At 50.8% G+C, this 16175-nt stretch overlaps 1 protein-coding gene across 5 annotated transcripts in view; it reads right to left on the minus strand.

Annotated features, from left to right (window-relative positions):
• CPNE2 (copine 2) overlaps positions 1-16175 on the minus strand; it is a 56219-nt gene that overhangs the window by 16110 nt on the left and 23934 nt on the right. For all 5 annotated transcript variants that reach the window (XM_069793950.1, XM_069793948.1, XM_069793951.1 and 2 more), the window contains 7 exons: positions 13429-13503; positions 9994-10065; positions 6866-6949; positions 3809-3898; positions 3474-3572; positions 1471-1557; positions 649-708 (listed from right to left, as the gene is read on the minus strand). In XM_069793950.1, coding sequence (XP_069650051.1) covers positions 649-708; positions 1471-1557; positions 3474-3572; positions 3809-3898; positions 6866-6949; positions 9994-10065; positions 13429-13503 — 567 coding nt within the window. The remainder of the gene's footprint in view (positions 1-648; positions 709-1470; positions 1558-3473; positions 3573-3808; positions 3899-6865; positions 6950-9993; positions 10066-13428; positions 13504-16175) is intronic.

The raw sequence follows: 16175 nt of genomic DNA on the forward strand, positions 1-16175 counted from the left end.
AATCACTCCTGTTCCTATGGCAACTCTTCCTCCTCCTCCTACTCTCCCCCCATCATGTTTTTAGACGAAATAACAAAATACAAACTGAAATACTGCAAGTGCCTGCAGCTCTCTGGATACTGCACCAGAGAAGTTTGCAGAAATTGAAAACCCCACTTCTGCATTGTGGCAGTTTCACTCGGGGTTGTAATGTCCTCGATTAGTTACTCCTGACAAGCCATAGTCCAGCTTGAAAGAAGGTGGAAATGCCAGTAAAAATGCAGAAAACCATCTCATTAACAGCCCAAAGCCTCTCAGCTGGCTTCAAAATAAGGAGAGCTTCCATAAAAAAACTGGAGGGTGGTTAAACCCTACGATAGGGAGAGAAGTCGGTAACATTTTGTGAAGGGTCACAAGGTCTTTCTGCGAGTCTGACATTCAGCCAAAGTCTAGCCAGCTCCCTCTGTGCTATTGGACGCACCTGAACATCACCATAATGACCACCAAAAATGCCCAAACCACATGGTTTAACAGCAAAATGGGGCAGCTCCTCATTGCCATGAAAAACCACCCAAGCTGGTGCCAAATCTCATGCAGAACTTCCCTCCCCAGGTTTGACCATTAAATATGTGTTACTATTACTGGGCAAAGAGAAGTAAAAGTCCTTACAGTAAACATCAGCTGGCAGCCTCCCAGGATGTAGTCCAGGAAAGAGAAATCTCTGGTTACCTGAAAGACAACAAAAAATAAATGTTCGGCAATCATCACCATGGCAGAACGAAAATAAATAAATACACGGAAAGTGCCCAAGCCTGCAGTCACTGTGAGTTTGGGCCTTGGGGGGACCTTCAGCCACATGCCAAAGCAATGGGAAGAACCACGTGGGTCTCCCATGGCAGTGTTTTGGCACTTCATGAGTCGCGTGGGGCCAAGCAAGGCTGTGTGTTAGTCCAAAGCTGGCGTGGGAGGTCTGGACAGGGATCCTGGAGAGCTGGAAGTGTCCACCATGGTGAACTGAATGGAAGATCCTCTCCCCATGGCCAAAACGGTCTCACAGGACCAGCAGATCTGGTGTGGGAAGACCTGTGTTGGTGCTTTCCCCGCTGTGCTGCTGCCATGCAAAAAGAGGACTTTGCCAACACCTCAGCTCAGAAGAAGGACCTCTCCCACCTGCACCCAACCCTTGTCCCCAAGGAGACACCAAGCAGTTGGTAAGCACCCACAGCTTGGGCTTCATGCAGACGCTGCCCATGTTGACCACCTCCTCCTGGGTCTGTGACCACCTGGGTGGAGGGTGGCACCAGCAACTCAGTACATGAGGTGCTCCAAGTGGAGAGAAACCCAGGCAGAAAGGAAATCACACTTTTATTCATGCTCTGCAGGACCTGTGCTTGGAAATGCAAGGGTGCTGGAGGCAGAAGGGATGGGGTTTGCTCGGGAAGACCTGAGCTCAGCCAGAAGCGGAAGGAAACATCCTGACGTCATACTCACTTTGCAGGACTTGACAATGATGATCCCCGAGTTCTTGTAATTCTTTTTCTTCTTCTGCTTTTTGGGGTTAATGCACTCTAGCTCGAGCTGTAACACATGAGACAGACAGTGGTCTGAGAGCAGTGCTGGGCTGTGCCAGGTGTCTGCAGATGCCACCAGTGGCCACATCCTGTGGACACCCTCCCTCCACGTGTTCCAAAGTGCTGAAGAAACATACATGAATCACAGTGAGCTACTAGTATTTAATGATGGAAATGGAAGCACAGAACCTGCTTGGGAAGGGGCTGCTTTTCCTTTCCAGGGGCTTTCACCTTGCCCAGGACCTGGTGCATGGCAGCCAAGACACCCTGGCAAGGCTACAGGGGTCTACGGGATGGGACAGGGGCAAATGGGATGGGAATGGTCAAACACATGACTAATTAGGGCAGACCACCACCTTTCCTCAAAAACTCTGGGAAAACAAAATGCCTCTTGAATATTCAGAAAATTGCTGCAATATTTCAATTTAAAAAAAATATCTAAAACTGAATAAAAACTTTTGTCAAAGAAGAAAGTTTACATGCAGATTGGTCTGAGGGATAGGGCAGGACCGGGCAGGGAGAACACAGAGAGAAAGTTGTGTTCATTCTTCCAGTTGCAGAAAAATGGGAAAATTTTAAATACTAAAATCCTTAAGTTTCCTGAATGTGAATGTTGCATTTCACTGACTGAACAAAATCAAAACGCTATTGACAAAATCCCCTAACTCTGAATAAACCCAGGTAGCTGGTCAGGCCCAGACCCACTAGCAGGTAGCTCTCACATGGGTCCCATTTAGGACGGTGGTGGCCGGTCTGTGCCCCCTCCGCTAGCATCCTGCTCAGACCATCCAATGATGGCCCTGGACCTGCTCAGACCAGCCCGGTGATGGCCCTGGAGATGTCAATGAGCCTTTCCCCCCATCTCGGCCAGGCTGTGGCTGGACACTGCTGATCCCAACCTGCAAACATGCCAGCATGTGGTGCCTGGTCTACAGCCAGAGCATCTCTGTCCCTGCTTCTGTATTTACCCTCATCAGCGTGGCCACACAAAAGGATGAGGCAGATCACGAGGAGCTGCCCCAGGGAGAAGGGATGCTGAAGGGCGATACACAGTGGTGGCAAGCAGCGGCCACTTGCTTTTGGAGGCACCTTCCTCTGCCTGAAGCCTGCTGCAGCTGCGGTCAGAGAGCGGCGGCAGCTGGGAACGGCTTTACCAGGGAACAGACAGTGCCTGACCTTCCGTGACAATCCAAGCGAGGGGAGGAGGCAGAGAGAGCCCATCCCCAGATGTTATGCACAGGGGCACAGCAGCATAGGTTGCAAATCCAGTGAAAAAACGGGCTCAATGCCTGCCTCTGGCGCCATCAGCTTGTGCAGTCCTGGACAGGACACTTCACGACTTTGTGCCTTGGTTTCCCCAGCCAGGAAATTTTTCTCATTGTACCATGCATGGTGTTTCACATCCCCCCAAGTCTCGGCCAAGCCCTCGTCTTGGTTTTGTAATCCTAGCGATGATGGCAGTGAAAAGCTCTGCTTATCCAGGAGTCTTCGCGACAGGCCTTTGATCAGGTGGCATCTACCAAGGCTTTTGGCCAGCACTTCGGGGGGAAGACAGGGACACCTTTGGCCAAAAAAATGGTGTAGAGTTGCACAGAAGCTGACACTCCTGAGGACGAGGCTGTCCTTGCTGCACATGCAGCCCCAGCAGTATGTCACACCTCCCCATCTGACCCCCCAAATCACAGGTGCTGCTTCAAACATCTCAGCAGAACTCAATTTTTCAGGCAAGACTGCCTCAGCCCTCTCTCTAGCTCAGATGCTTTAGCTACAACGGTGGCCTGGGTCACTCATGGTGTGGGTGGGAGGAGAAAGGTGGTTGGACTTGGCTTCTTCTCAGCACAGGTTGATGGTCTCAGTCCAAGTCCACCACCAACCCCAAGGAGCCCCCTCCTCATTCTTCCCTGAAAGCATGTTGGCACTTACTGGAAAAGCATCTTGGGCTTCACACATCCTGGCCACCGAGGTCTGAAACTCCCCGATGAAGTCGTGTCCCCCATCACTGTCGTAGTCATAACACATCACCTAGGGCGGGAGGAGCACAAACCAGCCTCAGACGCAGTAACTATCTCCTGCAAGGACACTTGCTGAAGTTCCCAACCTCTCCTGTTAGAGACCCCAAACAGGCTTTTTTATTGTTTTGGGGAATGGTTCTGCTTTAGTTTTTTGGTTGTTTTTTTTAATAAACCAGCCATGGGGTTTTAGATGTTTAACAATCAATCCCAGAGACTGACTGTACAAGCTGAAGGGACCCCAGTTACCTTTATCAGCTTCTCTACATCTCCATCGCACAGTGACACCAAAGGCACAGTGAACGGCTTCCAGACGGGGTCCAGTGTGTACTTGATCACCTGTGGGGCGGGAGAAGAGGGTGCCATTACAATGGGCACATCTGCAGGGGGAGATTGGAACAAAGCAGAGACACATCTCCAAGAGCGTGTTCTCAGTGAGGCAGGCCAGGCAAGCTGCAGAAAGCCCCATCTCAGCCCTCTTCTCCCTCCTTAACTTAGACACAGCTGCTCCCCCTTCTCAGGCTGTAGCACGTGTGAGTTACAACAGATTCATTTCATTACGTTGGGTGATTTATCCACCTCTGGGGGGCAATTAAATAAACCTGCTTGAGAAAACAGCTGCAGCAGACTGGGCAGCATGGGCACAACCATGCCCAGAGCATGGGCACAACCACTTACCCCACCAGTTCAAGGCCAGCAGCTACTATTTATGCCCTCTGCATCCCATTGCTTGCACCCTACTCATTGCTTACCTGCACCCCCCCCCCGCCCCGCCCCAGCACGCCAGTGCAGCCTACATCCATCTGGGGTCTGACCACCGAGAAGATGGAGCAGTGGGATGCTGCAACCAGCTGGGAAAGCCAAACAGCTTCGGGCATGTCCACCTCTCTCACCTCATCTGTGTAACATCTGCTGCCTGAGCTGGAGAAATAATTGATGCTTTCTGACATTTCCTGAGAGAATGCAATCGCTTGGTGGAAACCTAAGCAAACGCTAGCAGGCTCCAGGCACATGCTGCATACATCGGAGGTGCCTGCAGGGTAGGTGAAGACCCTCCTTCACAAAGGTGTTGTGCTCAAAAAGAGATTCACGTGAATATTGGTCAAGTCAGACACGGCTGGCAGATTAACGCTTCTCTGTGCAGGGTAAATGTAGGGATATCTGGCGTGGAGGACCTTGGACCTTTGCAGCCAGAGCAGCAACAGCACAGCCCAGCGAGGAAGAGGTCCATGGGACCTGCAACGGGCGTCTTGTTTTACAGACAGGCTCTTGCACGAGACCGGGGGAAACCCTGACACTGCGAGCACAGTTTAGTGGGGAATTTGTAAACACCTCCTCCGGAAGGCTGGGAAGAGCAGGGGCAGCCCACGCAGCCCGAGATGGTGCCCGCACGCTGCCAGCCGCTGGGTCCCCAGGGTGGGTGGGAGAAGGATCCGGCGTCTCCATTGCCGGGCGCCCAGCTGGGTGTTCACACTTGTGCTTAAATAACAGGCTGTAACGTGCGCACTAATCCTTCCCTGCCAGACACCTCCGTGGTGGCATGAGAAATGCCAGCATCAGACTGAAAGCTGGTTTTATTCCTGCACGGAAAGCTGCAAGAATGGGGAACCTTATTTCTTCATATCCGGCCTTAAAACACAAAGATGGTTGCCTGGTATGGGATTCCTCTGAGGGCAGCGGGATACATTTGGGGCTGGGAGGGAGGAGGCTGTTGGAGCACCCATTACTTGAAAGAAAACCTGGCTAGATCCTTATCCAGCAAGACAGGACAGTGGAGGAACTAGGCAGCAACCCAGAGGAAAAATCAGTATATACATCTGTTCCCCATAAACCTGACCTGCTGATAGAGATCCCAATTGGCATGCCTCTTCCAGGAGGAAGGGCTGGAGGTCACTCAAAATCCCTATGTCCAAGAAATACATCTCGGTGAGTCAGAGCCCAGCTACCCGCACTAAACCAGGAGGAAACAACCAAACAAGGTCCCAGCCTGCTCCCAGAGAAATACAAGAGAAATAATAAGGTTAGTATGAATTAAATATGCATGGAAACATGTGTGGGAAAGCACTGAAAAATAAACAGCAGAGCTAGGGTTAAAAGGACCCCCTGTATGGGTACCACAGGGCACACACGTCCTGGTGCTTGTGTGCACATGGGTGTGTGAGTGAAGGAAATCCTCGTGGGCTTTGCACAGCAGTGTAAAAAACCAATGTACAGAGAGACTTTGTAAATAAATACCACCCCTCTCCTTCCACGTGAGTTCATGCTGTGTTTTGTTACAGCAAGTTGCTGTGGTGGAACAACGGGGTCCTCAACCAAGCCTTGAGGGGACAAGAAAAAGAGGAAGGGTGAGATGGGGACAGGAAAAAGAGGGGTGGGAGGTGGGGTGTGATGGAACACTCTTCTTCTAACAAGGAGGCTGCTGTGAGCCCCCCCTGCAGTGATCGCCCCCTCCTCTTTCTGCCAGCTGCCAGGCACTACATCTGCCCCCGCCCCCCAAAAAAGGCCTTAAAACAAGCTTTGAGAAGGGGGAAGAAAAAGCCATTGGAAAGTACTTATTAGCCTGGTGCTAAAGCAGAAGCCAGGCTTCTGCCTCTCCCAGCAAATGCCCCTGCGGGCGAGCTTCTCCCTGCCTGTGCTGTGCCTCTTATCCATAACATCACTGCCTTTAGCAGCTTGACAACATAACCAGAAAGGAGCTCAGATCAAAATATCACAGGAGTTATAAATGAGGGACAGGGAGGGGTCAGCTGCCTCTGACCATACCCACTGGGACCCTGGTACAGGTCTCTGCCTCCTTGGCCAGGACTCTGGCTCTGTTAGACATGGGTGCTTTATGCACTGAAGCTGGAGATGCCTGAGCATCCTCCCAGGTTAGCTGAGGATCTGGCAAACACTTGTTTTAATCTTTCCCCACTACTGTCTCCTCAGACCATCTCCCACCAACATCTCCCCAGGTTGCAGCTCGTCCCGCTGCTCCTGCACGGGGAAGGAGAGTGGTCCAGGGCACTGCCCACCCCCAGGCTGAGCCAGGACGTTAACACAGGTTGAAAGACCATCTCCTTCTGTTTGGAAGCTGCAGTACTGACTAGCACAGAAAAGATCTCAAGACCTTGCTGACCTCAGTAAATCTTCATCCGCTGGAGTCCAGCAGCTTCAGCTGGACCTTGGGAAGGCAGCCGTGATGTTTTGAAATCCCTGGATCCCACCCTGCTTTATGGGTGATAGATGAGATAATGCCATGATGGGCAAGAGGAGCTGAGGTAGGGATTGTGGTGTCTCAGCAGCCTGGGTTAGAGTCACGCTCACCTCTGTTCTGTGGACCAGCATCCATTTCCCATCGTCACCCGGTTTATAAAACTCCAAGAAGGGGTCTGACTTTCCAAACAGGTCCTGGGGGAGAAGAACAGGACGGGGTTACACAGTGCTCTGCCACCAGCGACAGCCAGTCCAAGAGAGACCTCCTTTCCCCGGCAGTGCCAACCCTGCAGACACCCTCACATCCTCACGAGACCGGCTCAAGCACGCCGGCAAACAGGCAGCACCCACGGGCAGCACCCTGCCACCTCTCCGTGTCCTAGTCAGGCAAATCCCATTGACGTTCACACCACGTTTTGGCATGGATGCGGTGGCTGAGTCGGCACCCTGGTGCGTGCCGGTGGGATTTGCTGGCGGGTGCCCGGCACCCAGCAAGCTCTCTGGACGCAGATGCCACGGAAAACAACCCCAGCTGGGAGGCAGCTGCGTTTGGGCTTGGAAAAACATCCAGAGCTTCAAAGGAAAAACAGAATTATGAAGTGCACAAGTGTCTTGGGAGGGAAAGGAAAAAAAACCCACCCTCCTACACACAGTGGTAAAGCATGAGGAGAGGAAATCTTTAAGGAGCAAGCTGCCCTGGTGTTGACAGAGATCATGTAACACCCTCCGAGATATGCAAGCCTGAACCAGTGTGTGCTGCCTTTCCTGCCAGTGTCTCCTCAGATATTCCCCCGATAAAGGGCTGCTGATTTATGAGAAATACGTACACATACACACACATCCCTGCTGGGTGTCGGCATGGGGGCTACTTGGGGGCACCCGCAGCCTGGAGAGGAGGGCAGTGCAGGTGGCACTGACACAGGGAAACTCCAGCATTTCTAAGCAGAGCTTTATTCCCATTCAGAAAAACTGAGAAGTGGTTAACAAGAAACCAAGCCCAAAATTTTCAAATAATTTACTGAGAACTCAAGCCATTTCAGCTGCATTTTCCTCCCAGATGGAGGTGGGTCCCTGAGTCCTGCAAAGAGCTGGAGGAACTTCTTACGGGCTTGAACAGGAGCTTTTTGGGCTTCTAAGAGGGGATGCAGGGGGCTGCTCGTGGAGGAGGAGGAAGCATGGACATCCCAGGAGTCCCTGTCCACAGCCAGCCCGGGACGTGGCAGCTGGGACAGACACAGGCGCTAATGATGCCCCAGCAGAAAGCCCATTAATGTTTCTATCCAAACCCTGTTTCCAAAGCCAGACGGAAAAGTAAATCACTGCAAAGCGTTTTGGCTTGGAGAAACTATAACCTGCTTCAGACAAAATTCTTCAGCCAGAAAAGCAGACCATAAAGGCTCGCAGGGATGCTCTCTGGTGAGATGAGGTTGTTTTTCTCCTACCCTTTTTCACATGTTTGTAGGAGAGAAACCCAAGCCATTCTTTCTGCAGGGTTACAGTTATGGCACAGCTCTGATCCTGCTCATCCACAGCCTGGACTTGGCACTTTCAGGCTGCACTGATGGATTAAAAAAACAGCGGTGGGTACCTGATCCTGCCTATGCTGGCTTAACCTGCAACCCAGTGTGGTTTCATCAGTGCCAACGCAGCGTGGGTTGGTGGAGGCACTGGCTCAGATGACAGCAGGGAGCTCTGAAGGATGTCTGCTGCTGTCCCAGGTGGAGCAGCCTGGTTTGCAAGTCCGGTCAGCCTTGCTCCATTCAAAGCAGGGTGGGAGATGCCTCCAAGCCACAGGATTGTGGGCTGCTATTTTAAAATGTCAAAACCACAAACATCTCACCCCTGCAAGACTGGTAGGAGATGGAAACTGAGCAACCAAAGGAGCTCAGCAGACCAGATCAACCTCCAAACTAGTCCAAGAATCTAAATCATCCAAACTGGTCCTTGCACATCATGGCCGAGGAGGGCAGAGGTGGCACTTCCACCAGACACAGCTCCCCAAACCACAGCTTCCAGCACCAATCCTGGCTTGCAGCACTTGCTCTCCCCAAGCCATGCCAAAGCATCACTGCCCTCCTGCCATCCCCACAGCTGCGGTGACACACACGGCTCTGGGGCCGAGTTCACCAGGGCTGGTCCCAGGTGAAAATACCTCCTCTTCTGCAAGATATTTTTTCTTAAAACGACTCTCGCAAGAGCTGATCTGACTTAAGGTACGAGAGCTTCAGGCTGGTTCTGCTGCTGACATGCTCCCGCTGTGCATGGGGTTGACCCTCAGCCACGTCTCAGAGGAAGCCACCAGCTCAAGGACATCTTCCAGCCCATTTATGAAATGGGAGTTATTTGGGGATTTCTTAACAGAGGCATTTGGCTCCTTGCACTAGGCAGGGTAAGCAGGAGGGCGAGAAAACAGCCGTTCCCAACAGGTGGAAAAGCATTTGGATAAACCAGACATCCATCCGGTTTGGACAACAGGACTGGACAAATCATGTCTTCTGCCCCAGCAAATACCCTTCTGCCTGGATGCTTGCTTTACCCTGGTTTGAAAACTGAGGGCCATCCTGCCGATAACGCAAGCTCTGGAGAGACTAGGAAGAAGGGAAAAATAATATTCCCATCGATCGCTTAGCAACAGCACTGGTTTAAGAGGAATAGCTCTGGTTGCCTGGTAAATAAGGTCAGATGGCTTTGTTCGGAAAGGCTCACGGTTTCCCACATCTCATATCCAAAGCAAAACTCATGCATTACTTGCCTCTGTGAGCTTCTTCCTCGGAAAAGACGGGCCCTACTGTTTGATATACAAGCAGATGTTCACTCCATTTCCAGGGGGGCTGAAGGTGACAAGCTAGGAGCTCTCAGCACTTCTGAGCTATGGCTTCAAGGGACATCAAAACTGCCAGCTCCACCAGGAGACATTTCCAAATGACAGCAACCGAAATAGTAAATCTGCTGTCTTTAAAAGATGCTAGTACGCAGATCCTGTGCCACATGTAATCTTTCCATCTCAATGCGTGTGATGAAGAAAGCAATGCTGTGACAATAGGGAAACTGAGGCACAGGCATACCCAGCAGCCAGTGGCACCACCAGGACTTGAACCCCTCCAGTCTCACCCTAGTGCTTTCTCCAGTAGGACTATTTTCTGTCACTGCTATACCCAAAAGCAGAGCTTTCTTTAGATCCCTTAGCCTACAAAGGACAGAATTTTAACATGGCATCCCCCAGACACAATACCACTCACCTTTTTATCCAGTTTTCTGCCAGCCATGCTCAGAGTAATCACCCTGTTATCCGAGAGCTCTTGGGCAGCTATCTGAAAGGCAAGGGAATGCTGTATTCATTTTCAGCACGAAAAGAAAGTGAACACCAAGTCAGAGGAGAAGGCAGATGCCGAGGATGTGCACTCTGAAGATACCTGCACAACTCCTGCAAAACCCATTTCCCAGCTAAGAGACTGGATGATCTAATGCCCACAGTATTTCACTGTTGAGGAGTTAAGCTGATTTTACCTTTGCAGATCAATTTGGGACCAAAGCCTACTTCCCAGCTTCTCCCTGGAATGGAGAAGGATGGAGAAAAAGCCCAAACTTCCCCTGGATGGCCATTGCCATTTACCCTGCGCTGAGGTAGTGACATACCAGCTTTAAACCAAAACAGGATATGGTTTTTTAGAAGGCTACCAGCTACAATGCTGGTATTGCAGCTGGAGCCCCTGTGACATCCACCAGCCTCCACAGCCTCATCACTGGGGCTGGGTCCCCATGAAACACCTTCATTTGCAGGGCTGGGAGTCAACAGGTACGATTTAACCTCTTGAAGGGACAACCCAAGGGGAGAATGAGGTGCCAGCACACCCTGAGCAGTCTACTTCCCTCATGCCATCAGATCTAAAACAAAGCTTCTGGGAACAAAGGCATCGCCTTTCTTGGGTGTCACACCTGAGCTGGTCTCAGGTGGCTTTTCACACACCAGGACCTGGCGAAGCCTCCAAGGACCAAGCCAAGAGGAACCAGGAGCCATAAAAACCCTTGCCAGCAAGATGTGCCACCTTGTCCTCTGTGTCCGAGGCCAGGCACGGCAAAAAGCAGCTGCCCCATCCCTTGGGGGAGATGCCGGCAGCACCAAGGACTCAAGCCACGTCTCTGCACAATCACCCAACAGGACGGCCCCAAGGATGAAAACTCCACTCTTGCTCCTGAGGAGCTACAGCAGGCAGGAGCACAGCCCGGATTTCTTCAGTTTAAGACACTTTATTCACATATGCTCCAGAAGGGCTTCAGCTGCCAACCACTAGTGGGCCGGTTTTGTCTGGAACGTGGTCTAATGAGTCTTTTGGTATTTTAAGAAAGGGAATGTTTATAACAAAAAAACACATTTATTCACTTCTGTTACCAGCCTTTTTCTGAAACACTTGTATTTTTTTTCTCAAGGCTGTGTCCTGCCCAAGCATCTGTTCCGCACCTCTCCCTCCTCCGCTCCCCGGGGTGGGCTGAGCCATCCCCTGGCATTACCGGCTGCAGCATTCTCCCCAGGCAGGAGCCGGCACCGGCATGGCCGGGAGCACAGTGTGGACATCTTCCTCACGCACGGTGCTCCCAAGCGTGGCTGTTTGCCGGGTCTCGCAAGGAGGCTGTCCTTCACTGGAGATATACAGTGTAATTACAGCAAGGCTTTTAGAAAAACTTGCAGAAATCAAGGGAACAATTTTCTGCAGAAGAAGCAATCAGAGGGTTATTGGCACTTAGGAGAGCTGGGGAGTTTGCAGAGACAAGGGGGCAGAGATGCAGCTTTTGAATCTGCCCAGGCAGCTGGCTGAGGGGACGAGTTGCAGCTCCCCAAGAACTTCCCAGCCTTTCCATGGAGGACACCGCTCTTTGGTCCACAGAGGATCCATTCACCGCACGCAAAAACCAATTTTCCCTCTGTCCTGTAGAGCTGTGAAGTCAGAAGTTCCCTCTTGCAAAGCCATGGCATTGGTTTTCTCTCCCACCTAGTCCTCGGTGGGTATGCATGGTCACCAAAACTAGTGCAGGGAAGAGGATGAAATTTGCCCTTTGCTGATCCCCACAAAAGCACGTCCAGTTGATGTCCAGCATTTTAGGGCTCACTGGAGGCTATGTAAAAGCCAGACCGTGCAGACAAGCCAGGTATGTCCTTGTACCACACTACTGCAGGCTGCTGGTGGCATCTTCTCTTGGCCAGCATGGACAACAACATCCTCACCGCTGTGTCTGGCAGAGGTGTACAGCAAGATCTTGGGATTGATTTCTACAAACACTGTGGCTTGCTTTGGGATTTTCCCCATCTCTTCAAACCTAGAGGCCCCCACTCAATCCTGTCCATCCAGCCAAGGTTCTTCTGTTGCATTCACTCTTGTGGCACCTCAGTTAAGAAAATGGATAATCGGGCAAAATTTAAGGGGATAGGGGTGAGAAAGGCAGGCTTTGGCTCCAAACTCAATGTTTTATGTGTGTGAGTCCAAAGCTGAAGCCTGCTTCTCCAATGGTGTCCATAGCCTGTGCTCCAGCGCCGTGCCAAGCAGGGGGGAAAGGTGCCCACCGCACACGACCCTGTTGTCATCACCTAGTCCAAGCCAGGGCAAAAAAACCCCCAGATCAGAAAATCATGTCAACGGTACAAAATGAAGCAGATGTCTCAGACCCTTTGATTTTTAATGACACAATAGTGACAGATTGGGACATTGGTTTTTTTAAAGCGTGTAACCTTTGAACTTGACTGGAAACTTTTCATCTGGTCCAGCTCTTCCCATTCAAGCGTCGGATGGGGTGATGAGAGCCTGCTCCCTGGGGATGGAACATGGCATCAGGCAGCACTTGCAAACTTCACTGTGGCTTTTCCTCTGGTGTTTAAAGACTAACTGCAGCAATTAGGGGAGAAAAGCTGGCAGTACCCTCCCAGCCTCTAGAGCAAACAGCGATGGAGATGCCCTTGCAGCGGCCAGGTCCTAGACTCTAAAACTGCTCTTAAACCCTTCCAGTGCTTTCAAACCTGATGGAGGTTTAACTCCTTGTTGGCCTTTTCTTCCACACCTTTGCTGCCTGTTTGTGCATCTCACAAAATGCTTAACACAGAAGAGATCCAAAAAGGATGGGAAATGTGGCAGGAGAGAAATGCACCTAAATTTAGTCTTTTCTTTTTAAAAAATCCATCACTAAATAGATCTGCAGTGGGAAGGCCACTGCCCGAAGGGGTCTGCATTGGGTGCAGCGGCTGTTGCTATGAGAGTTGTTGCTACGGCACAGCTCCCATCCTCTTCCTACAAACAAAACCACCCATCACTGGCAAAGGCATCAGCCCTTTTGCCTCCCGCTGCTTCAGGGAGGGCTGAGCAGGCGTGTTGTACCAGATAACAAATAACAGCAGCATAGATTTACTTTGTACTTCTCCAGATTGAGGTTTTTCTTATTTCAGAGACCAAAGCAGAAGTTGAAGACTCACAGCACTGGACACCAAGCAGACACTGGGCAAGATGGTCCCTGCCCCAAATAAATTGTCCTCCAAACAGACCAAAGTGGGCAGGAAAATGAGAGGTAAAGGGAATAATGTTCATGAGAGAAAGCCCAGTCTCCTGGACGCCAGGTGAGTGTCCTCCATCACCCCCAGGTTATTATCCACCTTTACACACTCAGGAGGTAACGTAATGGAGTAACCGTACCGTTATCATCCCTTTTCCAGCCGGCTTGCCATTCCCCAGTAGGAGGGTCCTTGTTATTTTCTTGCTGGAGACGATCTAGAGAAGCCAAAGAAAATAAAGTCATGATTGTACAAGTGATCAAAAGCAGACTCATAAACAACTGATCATTGCTCATGTTAGTTAATTCAGATTAAGCATTCACAACAGTAGAAGACAGACATACTCAGGGATGACCATGCTACTGTGAATATCACCACTGTCACCCGAGTCCGTGGGGTGTGGGGCAGCAGCTGAACAGTGCAGGACAGCGATGGTGCAAGAAGCTGAAGCATCACCTCCCACTGAACCCAGGGACCAGCTGTTTGGGTGGAGCAGGTCAGTGGGACCTCACACAGCTGAAGGACTGTGATTCGTTTCCAGCAAAATCAGAACTCAACCTTTCAAACCCCATTTTAAATAATTCTAACGTGACCCCTGCCAGTAACTTGCTTTCAGGTCACATTTCCATGGGTGAATCCTGGTTACAAGCTGGATGGTCTCCCCCAGCATCGCTCTGGACCCTCTGCACAGCTGCTGCTAAGCAAGGCACAGGGGTCAGCACCCCCCAAAGGCATGTTCTCCCCTTCACTTTTGGCTTGTAAGAGGCCAGACAGGATGATCTGGGAGCAGAATTAAACCCCTTAAGATTTTTCCCAGCTCACTGAGTGTTGGTTGCGTTCAGATCTGGGGATCCCGTAAGTTTTCCCCACGAGGCACAGACCCCCACATGGGGGTCCACCAACCTGCTGGAACTATTTGTGTTCTGCTCCCATACCTAGTGGGGACCCCTTCGAGATCGAGGGGTTGCACTTTAAAAAGTGCAGCCCCATCCATCCTTCTGCCTCCACCTTTGGTCCTACGTCACGCAGCCAGAAAATAATAACAATTAAAAAAACCATATAATGAAATGGCTTAACTTGTTGCTCCTGCCATGCAGGTGACCTAGCCAAGCTTGGATTCCTCCCATTGCTCCTTAGAAATGTTCTTCTCCCTCTGGGGAGACCTTATTGCGGCCTTTCAATACTTAAAGGGGGCTATAAGAAAGATGGGGACAGACTTTTTAGTAGGGCCTGTTGCGATAGGACAAGGGTTAATGGTTTTAAACTAAAGGAGGGTAGATTCAGACTACATATAAGGAAGAAATTTTTTATGATGAGGGTGGTGAGGCACTGGGACAGGTTGCCCAGAGAGGTGGGAGATGCCTCATCCCTGGAAACATTCCAGGTCAGGTTGGATGGGGCTCTGAGCAACCTGATCAAGTTGAAGATGTCCCTGCTCATGGCAGGTGGGGTTGGACTAGGTGACCTTTAAAGGTCCCTTCCAACCCAAACCATTCTATGATTTTATGATTCTTGTAATTTCAAGGCAAAAACCCTTTCCCATTGTGGCTAGCCAGCCATGTCCTGGTGCTTTTGATCCATAAAGCCATAGGAATCACCAGCCAGCATAACTAGATGTTTGTGCCACACTGTGTACAGGGAGGCGAAATCTCCTCGCAACCCTGGCTAGTAGAAACCACAGACACCCTCCAGCCTGCAATTTGATCCCTGTTACATTTCATTTGGCCGCAGAGGTCATTACAGGCCCATGAATGATCCAACCGTCCTTTGGAATCTTACCACAGACCTAATTAGCTGCAATAAAACAATCTGGTTAATCTGACAGAGCTCTGATGCAAACTCAAAATTGAGAAGTCAAATGCTCGCTGTGCAGTTTTTGCTGCCCATGGCTGCTCTCCTTCCCATCTAAGAGCTGCTCATGCCTCAAAATCAGGCAGGCTTATGAAAACATCTCACCAGACAAAATCCAACCCATCAGAAAACCCACAGCAGGGTGGCTGAACCCACAAACCCCCATCCTCCCTGTTTCACCCCTCTCCTCACCAGGCACCCTTGCGCACATGCTACCCCTCCACTCCACCTCTGCCCCGCAACTGGGTTGTGCTGCAAGCCCGTCCTGGCCACAAGGAGAGGAGGGTAACAGAATTTCAGGAAAAAGGGGACAATGAGAAGATGCCTCCATTCCAAGCTGGTGTCGTGTTGTGGACTAAAGGTCACCAAGAAGCCCACATGGGACCCGCTGCAAAAACTCATCAAAAACTGGGCACACACATAAGCCAAGTTCTCTTCTGCTGAGCGTAAATACTTGCATGACATTACAGAAGTTCAGAGCTCTCTTTTTTTCTGATGGACTAAGACCACCAGCTGTGCCTAAAGACACAGTAGACAGTTATGCCATGCCCGTCAGCGACCATGGCTAAACCATCAACTGTTCTGAGCAAGCACCTTGGATGTGAGACCTGCCAACAGCTGCCTGTCCCCACCATTACCACAACCACAACATGGCCTGTCCAGTCTCATGCTCTGAGCTAATCACCTGACTCTTCCACCTTCCTCCCCAGAGCATATGGATAATGTTCCTCTCTGGCATGAGTCTGCAGAGCCCTGGACGTCTGCAGAGCCACATTTAGGAACAGTAAGGTTTCAGCTCTGTTTCCTTGTGTCCATAAATTCACTGCTTGCAGCTTCCACCAAGACCATGACCTTCACAAGGAGCGTTGCTGAACTGCCCCACACCAGAGGTGGCTGCGTTTCAGCAACATCAGAACTAACGGTAAAGGATGGGTTTGGTCTAAATCACTGAACACCAGTCTGGGCTTTTGCCTGCACTGTCTCTTAACTTCTGCAGGAGCAGAATTAGGTCATCACAGAGCACTTCCAAAAACCCAG

Source organism: Haliaeetus albicilla, chromosome 10, assembly GCF_947461875.1.
Source record: "Haliaeetus albicilla chromosome 10, bHalAlb1.1, whole genome shotgun sequence".
Lineage (NCBI taxonomy): Eukaryota > Metazoa > Chordata > Aves > Accipitriformes > Accipitridae > Haliaeetus > Haliaeetus albicilla.